Genomic DNA, 16,568 nt, shown 5'->3' on the forward strand with positions numbered 1-16,568 from the left:
CTTGGGATTAACAAAGTGTGCTATCCAAGGATATAATGCTTATGTGGCTATTGCATGGGAATTTGAAGGCATTCAAGGAAAGTGAATGTTCCTTATCAGTTGTCTAGAAATCTCCCAAAAATATTATTCCAGACAGATACTTTTCTGAATTTTTCTTTACTTGACTTTTAATTATTTTCCTAAACATGCTGAAAATTAATGAAAGTCCAGAAAAAGAGATCTGTCCTCTGTTAGTATAAACATTCAAATTTCCACATGTTCAGACATAGATGTAAGTATGATGTGGAGAATGACAACTATTTATGTTACAAAATCAATCATTTTAAGCCACTTCAATCATACAACTCTAAGCAGCTTACAGCAATATCTTTCAACACTATAAATCACTTAAAATCAAATCAATAATACTGCAACAATATACTTCACTTTAAACAAAATTGATAAAACTTCACAAATCCGTTTACTATCCCGATTCATAAATGCATTCCATACTCATACTAATGGTCATAATTCATCAAAGCTGTGTCCCCTCATTTTAAGTTCATTCTCCGTATTTGTTGCATATATCTTGGAACAATCTCTTAGGTTTCTATTCCTCTGAATATTTCTTATGTGCAAAACTAAAGTATTAATGAACATGCATGCAAATACTGGAAAGTATATTTTAGCTATGGGTTGCTTTTGGAGTTGAATATACAGTAGAAAGTTCTCGTTTGCATATTTTTCTCAGGTACTTCCTTTTATGACCAGCAGATGGAACCAGATTCAGATCTCATTCATAGATTCTATTTCTACTGAATTAAAAAAGTCAGCAGCTTTCAAATTGACTCAATGCAGGTGGTAGAGTTAAGATTCAATGCTTATTTTCCTAAAGGTTCTGAATCAAAGATCTGAAGTTCAGTAGCTGATACTGGACATGAAGGAAACTGGACACTTTTTGTCATTTTCAAATGGAATCCACACACAAGGCAATGAATGTTTTCATCCATGCAGTCAACTATCAGCAAAACAACTAAAACAGAATAGTAGTATGTGTGTTGATTTCAATTTATTTACATGATGAATCCATTCCAAATATGCTTTGTCATATATTAGTCCAGTGTTTCTCAACCTTAGCAACTTTAAGATGAGTGGACTTCAATTCCCAGAATTCCTCAGACAGCCATAATAGCTGGGGAATTCTGGCAGTTGAAGTCGACTCATCTTAAAGTTGCCAAGGCTGAGAAATACTGTTTTAGTCTATTGTTTCAGCTGCTTCTCTTCATTCCCAGCTCATTTCCATTGTTAGTAACCAGAAACAAAAATCATATTGATTATAAGATTAAGCTATAGGAGGCAAGACAGCAGCACCTTCTAATGGATGCTGCACTGTTAACCAGATTTCCTCATGTAATGCTTTCATATAATTGGCTAAACCAAGATGAACAGATCACAGCAAATTTGGATTATAGGAATTGGTAAACCAGTCATACACTATGGCTTTTTAATCATAGTTTGTTGAATAAGCCACAGTGGCTGAATTCACACAGTTCATTAAGCCAAAGTCAAACAAGCCACATTTTTTTGAGCAAGATGTGTAAATCCGATTTACGTAACAGATCGGGCCGGCTACAACCCCAGGGCTCCTTGGAGCTCCTATATGTTGGTTCTCTATCCCCTGGAGCCCTCTCTGAATATACTGCTGAGTTTTAGTCACACAACTGCCAAAACTCAGCACTGTCATTTTAAAACCGGAGGAAAATTGTAGCATGGGTCTCCAAAAATGCTTATCAGAAATGGAAAATTCTACTCCTGCTCATTTGTGACAGAGCCTCAGAGCTCCATCACTACCTACTGCACTGCAGCCATATCCTCCCTCCCTTTCTCTCTCTCTTTTCCCCTTTTCTTCCCCCCCCCTCACACACACACACACACACAGACACACTTAACTGTGGCCCTCAAAAGGTGGTACATTGAGGACATGAACGAAGGCTTTATCTCATCCATTCTGGACTATAACAGAAAAGCAAATATATGATTAATAGACTATACTGAGTATTAAAAGAGATTTGAGGCATTAAGACGTTTTATGAGAATTTTATTGTAGAATAAGCTTTATAAGAACGTTCCAAATTTTTTTGTGTGTAATCCATCCCGAACCAACAAAAGAAATGATTAGCCCAAGAACAAGTATAATTTGCACTTAACATAATCCCTCTCAAGCATTTTAATTATTCTCAAGTGTACTATGTGAATGGAGGTTTTCTGTTAAAAAGATTCATATACAACGTATATTTCTTTAAACTTGCTCTAATTGTTAGTATCTATTTAATAAGGATTTCATTTACTTGTTATAATACTAATGTCAGCATTACCCATAAAAGATATTATATTCTCTTGGTGAATAAATGTGAGATTTGTTACAATACAAATCATGCTTTGATTAATATGCAAAAATAAGCACAAAATTGGGACACTACTACTTCAGATGTGCCATTTCAGAGTTAGTGTCAACACAGATTCAGCATGAATAATCTATATAGTTTCTTTTTAAAAGGATCTTCAAATTTGAATGTTTTTGTATTGCGGCTAACAGCTTAGAACATAATACCACTATATATAAAGCTTTCATAGCACAGGTAACTTTCACACTGAAACCTATTCTCCCTCAAGTACTTTATAATAGTTTTTAAATGTACTATGTAGAGATTTGCGGTTAAAAAGATTTGCATCCATGTCTATTTCTTAACATTTGCTCTTTAATGGCTAATATCCATTTGAAAAGAATTTGTTATAATACTAATACCAGCACGGCCAATAAAAGGTATCGATCACAGCAATTGTTCTTTTGGTAAATAAATGCAAGATCAATCATAAGAATAAAACATATTAATAAGCAAAATTAAACACAAAGTTATTATGCTAATGTATTTCAGATGTAACATTTCAAAGGAATTGTCAGGATAGATTCAGCATTAATAATCTATATGATTAATTCAATTTGTTTTTAAAATCAGAAGCACGCTTGGTTTTATACTGCAGCTAACAGCATAGAAGGCAATTCCATTATACGTAAGGCCTTTTCCAGCTCATTTTCCAGTTGGACGGATTTCAGATAAAGATTTCCACTGTGGCAAGTAATCACAGATTATGCCATTTACAAATGAGATTTCTCCTTTCCAGGGAATGAACTTTGTGCATAAGTATGAATTTGATCCTAGAAACAATAAAATAATTAAAAATAGAAATAGCTTGTCTTAATATAAAACACACAAATAACTAATTTTAATATAGTTATACACACAGACACATTTCTTTATATGCATTTTTGAGAAAGGAATAATGAGATATTAACAGATTCCTTTCTTTCCTGCTCATTTATATTTTCTTTACTATCTGTAATATGACAGAGCCATAGTGATTTTGGCAGATACTGATTTTGACAATTACTATTTTAATTCCACTGAAATAGAATTTTTTTTAAACATTCTTAGTTCAAATTGAAAACCAGATATTGTAAGATATTGTTATATGGAGAAACATGGAGAGAGTTTGCTTTTCAAGCTCCTCTCACTTCTCCTCTGAGCTTTTCTACAGCCATTCATACCATCTATGCCTTAATACATTTTCAACTGCTTACTCTCTACTTCAAGTGTTTCTCAACCGTGGCAACTTGAAGATGTGTGGACTTCAACTCCCAGAATTCCCCAGCCAGCTATGCTGGCTGCGGAATTCTGGGAGTTGAAGTCCACACATCTTCAAGCTGTCACGGTTGAGAAACACTGTTCTACTTACCATCTACAGTAATCTGAATTGATAATGTTTTCTTACCTTTCCTTTTTCTTTGGCATTGTGTCTATCCAGATGGGCTTGAATGCCTTTACCATAATCAGGATGAACATCCATAAAGTTTTTCACCTAGATTGAGAAAGGAAATTGAGGTCATTTGTCTCTTTTCCTAATCCCTGTACTGATGAGGATAAGCCAACTGCTATTGGCAAAGAGATCTAAAATTTCAGTACATCTGGACTATACTTATTTCAACTACTGATATGGCAAGAGTACTATTTTTCAATTTATCACATATAACTGTACAACTATTCAGGCTATAACTGACTAAAAGCTGAAAGTTAATTTTACAAGAAAAAAATATTATTTTTCTATGTTACATCAAACCAAGGAAATGCTAAACATCTAAATCTGACTTTAAAATAGTAAGGGGTTAGTTTTCTACCCAAAGTAAATTAATATATATTTAATACTAAAGTGAAATATATTTAATACTAAACATGATCTGGACTGCAAGCTAACTTTTAGCAGTTTTCAAATATAAAATGTTCAAAATGCTCCACCAGAACAATTGTAAGAAGGATTATTCAGAAGAAGACTTCAGAAAAACCTTAAAACTTCAATCCAAATCAACTGCTGCTGAAGCTAATTAATTTCATCTACAAAGTGAAGGTTCACTAATCGAGGAGCTTCGCAGTTTGGTATCACTGAGTACAAGGCTCACTACCACAAACTTTTCTAGGAAAAGAAACTGGCAAATCAAGAGTCATCCTCTGGGCTACACATGGACTGCCTGACCCATTACATAACAAGGCTTAAATGGAAGAAGCATGTTGAATTTCATAGAAATCAACACGAACTTTTCAGCAACATGCTTCTCAAGTATTTTTTTGAAATCTGTAGATGTAAATTTATTTGTATAAAAATAAGTTATATTTAGTTAATTAATACATATAAATATATGTATATATGGAAGAGGGATTTAAGATGGTGACGTGGTTATAATTCTTGTAACAAGCTCCTCCCAAAAATCTTTCATTCTGAGGAAGCCAGCCTACTTTTAACTCAGTGCAGGCAAGAAGGTAGTAGCACTTTAATACACAAAAGTAAAATTCCCCACTCAGACAACTTCAAGGACATCTTATTAATAGAGCCTCTGTGAAGGAGAACTTTAAGCAAACAACTTGTACAATCCACAGCAACACAGCTGTCTAATGAACCACTAGAAGGAAGTCTGATTAACTCTTTTAGTGCTTTGTTGTTTACACACCAGGCTGACATCATTAAAAGATTAGATGACCTGAGAGAAGTTTTAATGACAATTTGTAAAACAGCCAAGTCACTAATAAATTTGGCTTTACTAACTACCCAGGACAGTCACTCTCACCTTGGGGAACAACGTGATTGTACTACTGAGGAGGAGCAACCTATTTGGATTCTCACAGCTGCCATGAAGAATTCAGATCCACAAAATCTCAATGCTGAGCTTGATGTGGAGGACTTCTCCATTTTTATTCATGTTTTAATAGTCCTCCAAAACAACCAGAATTTTCAAAATTTAAAACATCTACAGCTGCTCAGCTTTATGATCAGGCTTCTGGTAATTTCAGGTCTGAATCTCCACTAGCGAAGTTTATTGGTGGGATCCATCAGGACCTTAAAGTGCGTATTGACAAGTCAGGGCTCACAGAACAGAAGGCATGACAGCATTTAGGCCAGTACAAGGCAAATATTTTAAAAATCCTAGCATAGAATTTAGCTGGCTGGTATCCCAATAGAGGCTCCAATTTTTCCAACCCCCTGCATAGCAAGGATATAATTCTGGTGCAAGAAACATAGACAGCTGATGATCTGCTTTTAATGGGTACCACTCATATAAAATGGAAACAACTCCAGGCAGTGGGCCAGGGCAGCTGAAAGGAGGTTAGGGCATCCTCATCTCTACCTCTTTGAGAGTAGCATCTACACCCATCCCTCCATTAAAACAAATGGCTATGGCCCTACTTCTCTGTCTGGGTACCGACTCATTGTTAATTAACAATGTTTACCTTCCACCACAAAGAAAAGCTGAAATCAATGTAGTATGGATGGAGCTAGAACAGTATGTCGGCAACCTTCTTTTGGAATACCAAATGCTATGGTGCTACTGGGGATAACTTTAATGCTAGGCTGGGCCCTGATGATTATACACTTTATACTAAATTTCACCAGTACCCACCAACTCAGGACTTCAACTCAGCTTGCACCCTGTTTCTCCATCTCTCCAAAGATAAAATATCAAATTATGCTAGATTCTGCCTCGCAAAAATGGTGAATAGGCTTAATCTCCTTATACTAAATAAGTACATATTATGATACACACACACACACAAATACATATACATACATACATTTATATTACTTATTCATATTCATTATAGTTATATCTATTAATTTATAGATCTTTTTACAAAGAGATGGCATAGGACAAGGAATAATGCAGAAGCATGCCTCTTCCTGAATGCAATAAATTGTTAGGACTTTGAGGTCAGAGAAAAATATCATGGATTAATTTCTTTATTTTTCCTTAAAAAAGTAACTCTTGAGCCAGTCAAATAAATAGTACTCCTACTCTGTGCCACTTCATACATCTATGGACTTCAGACATCTATAGATGAGAACCATGAAACTGTGAGAAAAGCATATGTGTTTCATGGTATTTCCACCACTTCCAAAACACTGTGATTGAAATAACATGTAATAGTCTGAAGACAAGGATCACTTTGACTTGAGGGCAGAGTTGTCACTACTGAATACAATGGTATCCCATGCCATTTCCCAGGAAAGTGCTTTATAAGAACTACCAAAAGATGTTCTTTATAAATCCTGGGGGGGACAGAACGCAGAGTTCCTACATACTGGAGGTAGAACTTTGTATAAGATTTTGATCCAACAAATTAGATCACTCATTCATTCATTCATTCATTCATCAATCACATTTGTATAGCCACCCATCTCATGTAGTGACTCTGGGCGGCATACATAATAAAAACAGTCCACATACATAAAAAACTATTAAAATGCAACCACATTAAATTAAAAAGATAAAAAACGAAGTGGCAAAAAAGCAGACAAGAGATTGCATTCCAATTAACTATCATAACCATCTAGCAGGCTCTACTCTATCATTGGATCCCCAGGCCAGTTGACAAAACCATGTTTTAAGGGTCTTCCAGAAGGCCAAAAGGGTTGGGGCCAGCCTCACTTCAAGGGGAATGGCATTCCACAGGGCAAGGGCCATTAATCCCACCTTAAGTTACAATTACCCTGAACTGTATAAATCTGTTCCAAGTTTACCTTTTGTGGCAAGCTGGAGCACAGCTCTAACAAACACACACAACAGAGATCTTGTGCTAAGTATTCTGCTGTACAATTAATATTTTCCATATCATTTTATCAGCACATTTTAAAGAAGTGCATTTCAACAAGAGTCTGAGCCTTTCCATTCTTAATATAATTAATGTGGCTTTAACCAGATATATGTTCTCGTACTATATTTTCATACATCTTAGGATAATTATGCAGTTTTATCTTCTAATATTATCACAACAAATAGAGCTTAGCTAAAAACCTATGTTGTATATCAGCTTACATGGTAGGGCTGTATAGCAGTTCAGTTTCAAAAGGCAGCATGTGATTTGGAGTGCATGTGGGTTTGCACACAGTACCTTCGACCAAAATGTGTCTTTTTCCAGAATTGTGTGACAGTAGATGTGTGAGCCCAAGAAAAGACACAGCTGCTTTAAGAGGCTATCAACAGATGCTATGTGCGTACCTCTACATGCTCTAAATCCAATTTTGCCTTTCAAATCAGAATCTCTGTACAACCTTGTGATGTATTATACAATTACTTACAGCTTTCTTCTGAATGAAAAGCTGAGCATCCTTAAGATGGTTAGCAATGTTCTCACAAAGTCTCTTGCGCTCTTCCTCATTCAATACTTTGACAAAGAAGTCCCGTACCTTTCAATAAATAGTGAAAGCAACCATTACAGATATACCTTCTGCCACCTGTTAGAAGTCTTCTACCATTCCAATTTCATTAATAACATCAACCTCAGCTATTAAATACATGGGAATAAACTGTTGGCTAGTTAGACCTATCCTGGAGTTATCTCTACTGTTTAGAATGTGAAAGGTTCTGTCTTTCTGGGGGGATTGTTCCCCATCCCCCCAAAAGCTATAAATAATGCACCTACAAGCGACTGCCTCTTTAGCAAAAGCAGCTCTAGGATCTAGATCTAGCATCTGCATCAAGCAAGTTAACCTCCTCCATCCCCCAATATTGCCCAATTTGCCTTCAAGGTATTATTATTTTTTGTGGGGGAGGGGAGATTTTTGGAGGATCTAGAGCATAGAGGATTGGCACCTTATAGTTATTTTGGCCGAAACAAGAAAGTAGTTTATTGGACCTGGCTGAAAGAGACTGGATAATCTCACTTTTATACATGGATCCATTTGTAGAGAAAATCGAATAGCAAAAGGTGGGAGCAAACAGGAAGCCAAAGCTTAATTACTGCAGGATAGAATTTTATAAAGCAAGTACTCTCAACTAGTTTTAAAGTAGGTGCTTGGAAGATGTATAAAGGGAATGTTGATGATAAATTTACCTTGTTTTAAAAAGAGGGAGAAAAAGAGTGTGCTTACAGAGACATTTTTATTTATTTATTTATTAAATTTCTCACCCGCCCATCTCCCCCCAATGGGGGAACTCTGGGCAACTCACAACAAACATTAAAAACATAAATATATATAAATACATAAAACATTAGTTAAAAGCATTACTAAAAAAGGGGAAGGAGAGTCCAAGAAGTTGAAAAATCTGAGGCTGAAGACAGGAGACCTCTATGGGGCTAGCCATCCCCATGCTTGAGGTATTCCCTCCCCACCCCAGGCCAAGTGGCAGAACCAGGTCTTCAAAGCCCTATGGAAGGCCAGGAGTGAGGGGGCCAATCACACCTCCGGGGGCAGAATGTTCCAAAGAGTGGGGGCTACCACAGAGAAGGCCCATTTCATTTCATTTCATTTCCAAAATAAAATAATTAGGCATTTCTAGTTTATTTACTTGAGAGACGTTATCCTCAACTGAACTATTAAAGCGTTGTACATCGCCTGAAGTAGATATACGGCTCTCCTTCATAATGGGCTGTTCTTCAGGGCCAGTAAAACTATTTGGGTAATAGTTTGGGGCACCACCTGGAAAAAAAAATTACTATATATTAGGGGCAGGGTAGAAGCAGCAAATAATGCAAGAATATCAGGTCTGCAAGTGTTCCACAATGCCTCACAGCCAATCTGTTTTAGCAAGCTAATGGCATTTTTACAGTCCCTTTTCAGAGAACTGAATTCCCTCAAACCAAGTCTATTAGCTGGCTCCAATTCCCAGAACAAACAAAACTATTTAGGGCCTTGATTCTCTGTTCCTGTAATTATCTTGATAATATAAGGAAAAAAGCTTGAATGTGAAATTATTGTAGGTATATAGTGTTAATTGACTCACAACTGTATTGTACAATGGTCGTGGGTCTATTAATTTGCTTCTGTGGTAATAAAAAAAAATGAATTCATTCATTATGCCAACTCTTGGCTTGTTTTAGAATCATTTGTGGGGCCAACATCAATGAATGTCTTGGATATTGTGATAAATCAGAGGTGGAGAAACTATAGGCTTTTTCTGAAGCTCTCTGCCTTGATATACTACCTCATTTCAGTTATACACCAGTTTGAGATGAAAAGCACATAAAAACTGTAGTATAAGCCTAAACTTTCTTAAAAGAAATAAAATCTCCAGTAACCACCCACCTGCCCCCCCAGTGTGTGTGTGCGCATGCGTGTGTATACATAAAATAAATGTGTGTTTATCAAATCAAATCTTTATTATAGTCAAAGACCAATATAAATGTGTGTTTGTGTATATGTATGTGTGCGTACAGCAGGGACTTTGGCTGCTGGGCATACTGAATCAGGCTAAATCTAAACATTTTACACATCCATATACTAAAAATAAGGGAGAAATTAATAACATAAAATAAAATGAAAATGCAGAAAACGGCTATCAGCTTAAACAGTTAAAGTAGTTAATCTGTGGTGTCGGTGTAAATGAAGAAAAAGTTCCTGCAAAGGTTACTCTAAATTACTTGCATAGCCCAGCTTCCAAATGTTATTCAGAATTACCCTGGTTATCAGATATGCACATAAACCCATCTCTCTGGTAGTTGGCCACTCTAGCTCGGTATGGACAATTTACAGGAATTTGAAGGTAGTTGGGTCCCAGGCGGTGTCTGTGGGTATCCGGATATGAAAAAAGACGACCCTAGAAAATATATTACAGGGGTAAAAGTGAGGAGTGGACAGCTTTTCCCTAGCTGCTGCTTCTTCAGTGCTTCCTGCCCTGCCTGCTTCACCACTGTTTTTGAGAAGCTGGGGCAGGCCCTCCCCTGCAGAAGGAAAAGAAGTCAAGAACGTGACCCAGAAGCAAATCTGTGGAATCAGACCAAAGGTATCTGCTTAATATAGCAGAAACTGGCAACGCAATCAGAAATATGACTTTGATGCTTTCTTCAGCACCCCTCAGATGCTTTCTTTTCTTTTCTTAAGTAATTTATAATCTGACAAGCCCAGAGCCTCTGAGGCTGAAGCAGTGGAAGAGTCAACCTCAGTTCACTTAGGTCTAGCTTTTACAGGATGTTTTGAATGTTATCATATATTAATCATGAAATGACATAATTAAACCAAAAAATCTACAGTCTTTCATCTCATGAAATATATTTAGAATGGTGTCTTGTGCTGACCAAGCAACTTCCTTGTGTCAAGCTCTGCTAGTGATTAAGATGCAAATAATGAATGTGGTTTTTTTTATCAATTTAATATTCAGAGGTGGGAACAAAAACAAAAACAAAAACAAACCACTACGAAAGAAAAGTATGGGACAAAGAAAAAAACTCTAATACCAGACAGACTGAGGTTGCCATATTTTCATTGTTGTAAAAGATCCTACTGAGAGACTGATTTACAAACATTTGTATGCAGCCTATTCTCACAATTACATGAATTGAAAGATTCTATTCTGGTTACCTGTAACATTTTATCAGGGCTAGGTTCAATTCCTGGAGGCATGTTGCTTGGGTCAAAGGCCATTTGTTCCACTTCAGCAAAATAATTGACAGGATTTCGGTTTAAGACAACTTTTCCCACAGGAATGAGAGGATAATCTTTGTGAGGCCAAACCTAGAAAATATGACAGACATTTGACAGACATTGAATGAATATCAATTCAGTTTGGACTTGTAAGATATAGAAACATATCTTTTCTATTAAGTGATGTATGCTGGAGAAAAGGACACAAAAATATACTCACCTTTGTTACATCAAAGGGATTAAATGGAAACCTCTCAGCTTGTTCAAATGTCATAACCTGGATATAGAAACTCCAAGAGGGGAAGTTTCCATTAGCAATCGCATTGTAAAGATCACGCAGGCCATAGTCAGGATCTTCAGAAGCCAGTCTTTCTGCTTCTTTGACAGGAAGGTTTTTAATTCCTTGATCAGTCTAAAAATATTGAAAATCAATCAGAATATTAATTAGTAATTTTAGACTAGCAATTACTAAATATAGAAAGTTATTCTTAATATATGTCTCAACCCAATAACAATAATCTGCATTAAAGCAGACTTCAGTTTAAAAATCCACTGTAAGAGAGGGTTTATACAAGAAACAAATCTAGGTCCAAAGATATATTGTGAAATTGCATGTAGGAAAACAATACTATGGGTGAAGAAGTATTCTTCTCCAATGTAAGGAAGAGAAGGAAAGGAAGAAATAAGCATGTTGCTAAAAATAATATTGCTATTATTATTTTGAAATAGGAACAGATATGAATGCAAGAAGTGGCTTTTCCTAGCAATTAAATAAATGGCCAATATAGATTGAAAGAAAAAAGATATATGGAATCACATGGAGTAGAGAGGGACAGCCTTTTGATGGCTGAACTTAAGAGAAATGGTAACAATAGGGCATAATTACCTTTACATGAAATTTGCAGTATACTGCATTGCCGCAACCATTCACTAGCTTGAAAGTATGTGACCCATAGCCATTCATGTGACGATGCCCATCTGGAATGCCACGATCGCTGAACAGGAATGATACCTACATGAGCCAAAACAATGTACACAGTACATCTAATGAAAACTCAGAGGCGAGCAATTAAATCTTTCTGCCCCAAGATATATTCCAACTGTATTTCATACTTCATAGCATATTCCCATCCAGCCCCATCCAATATCTAGAATGTCATATTGCAGTTTCATGAAATTCATTTGAGAAACTAGAATAATTATGGTCCTTGTAAAGAAAGCCTTGCTTCCTTTTGGTATACTTATGTTCTAGAGAAGAAATGGTATCTGTGTCAGTTGGCAACATATTAAGGGAAGAAGCAATCATATTTCCTAACTAAAAGTTATACAGAGGAGCCAGTTTGGTCCACTGGTTAAGGCACCAGGCTAGAAACCAGGAGACTGAATTCTAGTCCTGCCTTTGGCCAGTCACTTTTTCTCTGCCCTAGGAAGCAGGCAATGGCAAACCACTTCCAAAAAACCTTGCCAAGAAAACTGCAGGGACTTGTCCAGGCAGTTGCCAGGATTCGAAGGCACCCCCCAAAAAAGTTTGTCTCTGTGTGTGTGTGTGTGTGTGAGAGAGAGAGAGAGGGAGAGGGAGAGGGAGAGGGAGAGAGGGAGAGAGGGGGAATCAATCAAGATCCTTACTCTTGAGCAGCATTCAGCTGGAAGCTTTTTATAGAAATCAATTGATAGAAAGCCTTCACTGGAGGTATTTATTGAATAACAACTACTCCAGAACCAGACTGTCAATGTCTTTAATATTACCTGTGACTTTGTCTTTCTATTTCTTAAAACAAACCATTGTTTTATTTTCTGTAATTACTGATTTTAAACATTGCTGGTTTTATTGGGATGGTTTTATTTGAAGTATTTGTATTGCATTTGTATTTATACTGTTACCTTGTAAATTGCTCTAGAAGGAAGAGCAACACAATAAATAAGTAACATATCTACAACTGAAGCACAATCTCTTAGGAACGTCTCGGGACTGTGTGCAACAAATACTTAAACTTCATATTTAGGAATTAATCAAAGAAAAGTATCACCAATATCTTCTCATTACATCTAATGCTGTCTTAGAACATCCCAAATTATTTTCCAGCCTGGAAATAAAAGAACTGAAGTTGGCTGTGCGAAGCTCAGCATTTCAAATACTAGACTATGTTACTGACCATTTATCATAAATTCACATAATTAAACATTCTTTCAATGTAACCACAGCCACATAATGGTAACCTAGACTTTGCCAATCTTTCCATGGGCAAATTTTGCAGTTTCTTATATGTTTAAGCAAGCTTTGAAAACAGTCTTATTTTGGAGTGTTTTTTAAATAATTAGTCTTAATCTGGGCTAGCATGATTTTTAAAAAGTCTTTTTAGCTGTTCTTTTTTATTTTCTGACATCTTTATTGCTTTTGCATTTTGCAAATACAAGGTATCAACAGATAAATTTAAAAAAACATGTGTTCTGCACCATAATGCATAGCTTTTATACGTACTGTATGCACATTTCTAGATTCACATTTCTACTGGCAAAGACAAATGCATGAATTTCAAGCAATTCTAGACACTACTCTATCTTTTTATCCTTTATATTTGTAAGAGTAGAACTAAAACAAGGAAGGGCTCAGTGCAGCTTTGACTATTTTGGCTTTTATTTGAAAAGGAAAAGAATGGAGATGTCATGGAAACTAAACCCAATTCTCTTCTTTCCTGATAACTTTTTCTGTGATAAGAAATGTAATTTAATGCAACAGCATAACAAGAATCAAGTCTTTAATTTGCATCTTTGGGTCTCTGCCATTTCCTCTGAGCTAAAAATGAAGGACACAGAGTCTAAAAGAAACAGACTAAAGGCATAAAGGTGGCAAAATCTTACCTGATGCAGAGACTCAGGGCGAAGACTCCAGAAGTCCCATACCATGTCTGGATCTTTCAGATGTGTCTGTGGATTCCTCTTTTGGGTATGGATAAAAGATGGAAACTAACGAAGTACAAAAAGAAAGAATTAAAGTTATACATTTACATTAAAGTTAAATCTATTACAGATTTCCTGCACTTGTCCTGAGCTTGTTTTAGAAATATACATTTGTGTATTATAAACAATCTCTTTGAATTTATTGTGCCAACTACTAAATTATAAGGGATGAAAATAAAAATAAACAAACCCACTGAATTTTTACATACAATCATTAAGACTGTAATGGTGAAGACTGCAATATTGTTTCTGCCTGCTTACTTCTACGTTCAGATACCCATTGTAACAGGAGAACTCTTGTGAAAATATTATTTCAAATGAAGTTCAGCCCTAGGTAGATAGATACGTTTGGAATTATACCTCCCCATAAAACATTTTGAAGAATTAATAATAATTTGGGAGTACTACTGAAACAGCAGAAAGTAGTTTGGGCTGATACAATAAGACAATTTTCTATTTTGTCTGACTTTAAAGTTTGTCTGGAAGCTTTAAACCCAAGGGTAAAATTCAGCTGTCTCTTTGATTATCAAAAAGAGCTAGTAGTAATTATTACCTTAAGGAATGGAAACCATTGATGGACTGTTTGCAAAATGCAGGCGGGCCGAAGCTTACATGGGGATTTGAAGATTAGATTATAAATGTAATGGGATATGTTTTGACAAAGAATTATTCCTATTTAATGCATTAAAAACTAGCACCTATGACACTCTTACTATTCTCAAGACCAGAGATAGATTGGAAGCTATCTCTTTTTCATGCCTTTCTTCTTTTCCTTTACTTTATCTCACGTTTTCTTTTCCTTTTTTCTATAATCTGTATTTTTCATTTTCTTTTTCATTTCTGACTTTTAACCTGGTAATTTTAAAATTTCAATAAAATATTATTATATAAAAAAGAGCTAGTAGTTATTTATTTTTCTGGGTATAATCTTAAGTGACAATGTTAACATATAACAACCTAATTGAACTGAATGCAGGTTGAATAATGGCATACTTTTTTCCCATTTTAACTTGCACATTCGAGATGGGCAAACTGGAACCCCTGCACACCTTTCCTCTACAACATGTGGTAGTTCCTATCATCATTATTGCTAAAAATCCGTGAAACAATTTTATCCCATTTTGAGACAGAAAACACCTAAAACGTATAGCTTAGATTCTAAAATAAAAATTTCTTTCCCATCCCAAACTAAAAATCCTAGTTTAGACTCACCAATGAGTACAACACAGCTCTGTTTAATAAGATTTATTGGTTGACTGGTTTGATTTATGCCCACTGTAATAGAGAACTTTTGGCATTTTACAATATACTACCAATCAGCTCTAGGTATCCAGGAGAACCTGTAGCGGCAGGTTCCAAAACAATGGCCACATTTATTATGCTCCAAGGCCTCTGACAGAAACCTGATTAAGAGCACATCTTTTATTTACACTACAGAATCTCAGATATAGCATATTCTTGATTTTGCCAAGTTAGGTTTTTTTTCTTTCATATGGTTATGCTTGCCCTGATATGATTTACAAATATTTAGACAATGGTGCTCACTTTTGTGAACTGAATAATTCATTCAATGCCATCCCATTTCAACAAATTTTTGAACATGGTACAATCATCAAGAGGAACCTAAGTGGGAAATAATTAAAGTCTGGAGGCCTCATCTATTCAGATTTAATTTCTGTTCCATTAAATTAATGGTTTGAATGTGCTCACATATGTAGCATCATTGCAACTGAAAAATTTGAGGTGGAATATTTAATTTTATTATTATAGGTTTTCTCCAAATTCAGATGGCATAAAAGACACATCAAGATAACAACAGAGATCCTATAAAATATGTAAGATACTTGTTAGAAGATGTCACTTTAGATACAATCTTTTTATTTGCCTTTTAGGCTCCTACAAATCATAAATATCAATAAAGTTCCAATTTACCAGCATTGCATCTCTAATGAAGAAGATGGGAGTGTTGTTCCCTACAAGATCCCAATTTCCATCTTCAGTATAGAATTTCATTGCAAAGCCTCGAGGGTCACGCACTGTATCAGCTGAGCCTGATTCTCCAGCTTAAAAAAAAAAATTCCCATTACTAAATCCTATGCACATAGTCTTAATACCTTGACCAACATTGTCTATTTATTTACTTACTATAGAATGTATAATCCATATAATCAACATTTAAGAGATAAATAGCAGAAACAGAATTGCACAAAAATAATTTAAAGTTCAGTGGGATAGCAGAAGGTTTTGGGAGAGATGACTTAAAGAAATGGAAAAATTACTAAATATCTTTTAAATTCAAATAATCTACAGAATAAATTCACTGACTGCATATAGAAAAAACGCATGTGAAATACTTATTAAATTAACACATTTATTTCATTTAACTGATTAGAGACGTCCATTTCAGCAGACTCTGGACAGTTTACAAAATATAATACTAAATTAAAACAATTAAACATATAAATACTTTAATTAAATTCTTTAATACTTTAATTAAAACAATTAAAAATATAAACAAAAGTCAGCCCAAACTAAAAACAACCATTTTAAGCAAACTGCCAAATAATGTTATAAATTATGTCGGTCTTTTTCAGATGCATGCAGACATAAATATCCTTTAGAGAAAGAATATACCTATATTTCTGGCATTCATAACACTTGCTCAA

The 16,568-nt window shown here is 35.3% G+C and overlaps 1 protein-coding gene across 3 annotated transcripts in view; it reads right to left on the reverse strand.

Moving 5' to 3' along the window:
- Positions 1-2,060: 2,060 nt before the first annotated feature.
- The window catches only part of CAT (catalase), a 66,452-nt gene continuing 51,944 nt past the window's right edge, over positions 2,061-16,568 (reverse strand). For all 3 annotated transcript variants that reach the window (XM_088145788.1, XM_088145787.1, XM_007440384.4), the window contains exons 4-13: positions 15,835-15,965; positions 13,804-13,908; positions 11,831-11,956; positions 11,165-11,356; positions 10,882-11,034; positions 9,982-10,120; positions 8,873-9,003; positions 7,663-7,770; positions 3,811-3,897; positions 2,061-3,196 (exon numbers count right to left, since the gene is read on the reverse strand). In XM_088145788.1, coding sequence (XP_088001914.1) covers positions 3,137-3,196; positions 3,811-3,897; positions 7,663-7,770; positions 8,873-9,003; positions 9,982-10,120; positions 10,882-11,034; positions 11,165-11,356; positions 11,831-11,956; positions 13,804-13,908; positions 15,835-15,965 — 1,232 coding nt within the window. In that variant the 3' untranslated portion in view covers positions 2,061-3,136. The remainder of the gene's footprint in view (positions 3,197-3,810; positions 3,898-7,662; positions 7,771-8,872; positions 9,004-9,981; positions 10,121-10,881; positions 11,035-11,164; positions 11,357-11,830; positions 11,957-13,803; positions 13,909-15,834; positions 15,966-16,568) is intronic.

This window comes from Python bivittatus, unplaced genomic scaffold (assembly GCF_059951505.1).
Source record: "Python bivittatus isolate LINGU-HERP-01145 unplaced genomic scaffold, Pbiv_v1 ctg000480_np1212, whole genome shotgun sequence".
NCBI lineage: Eukaryota > Metazoa > Chordata > Lepidosauria > Squamata > Pythonidae > Python > Python bivittatus.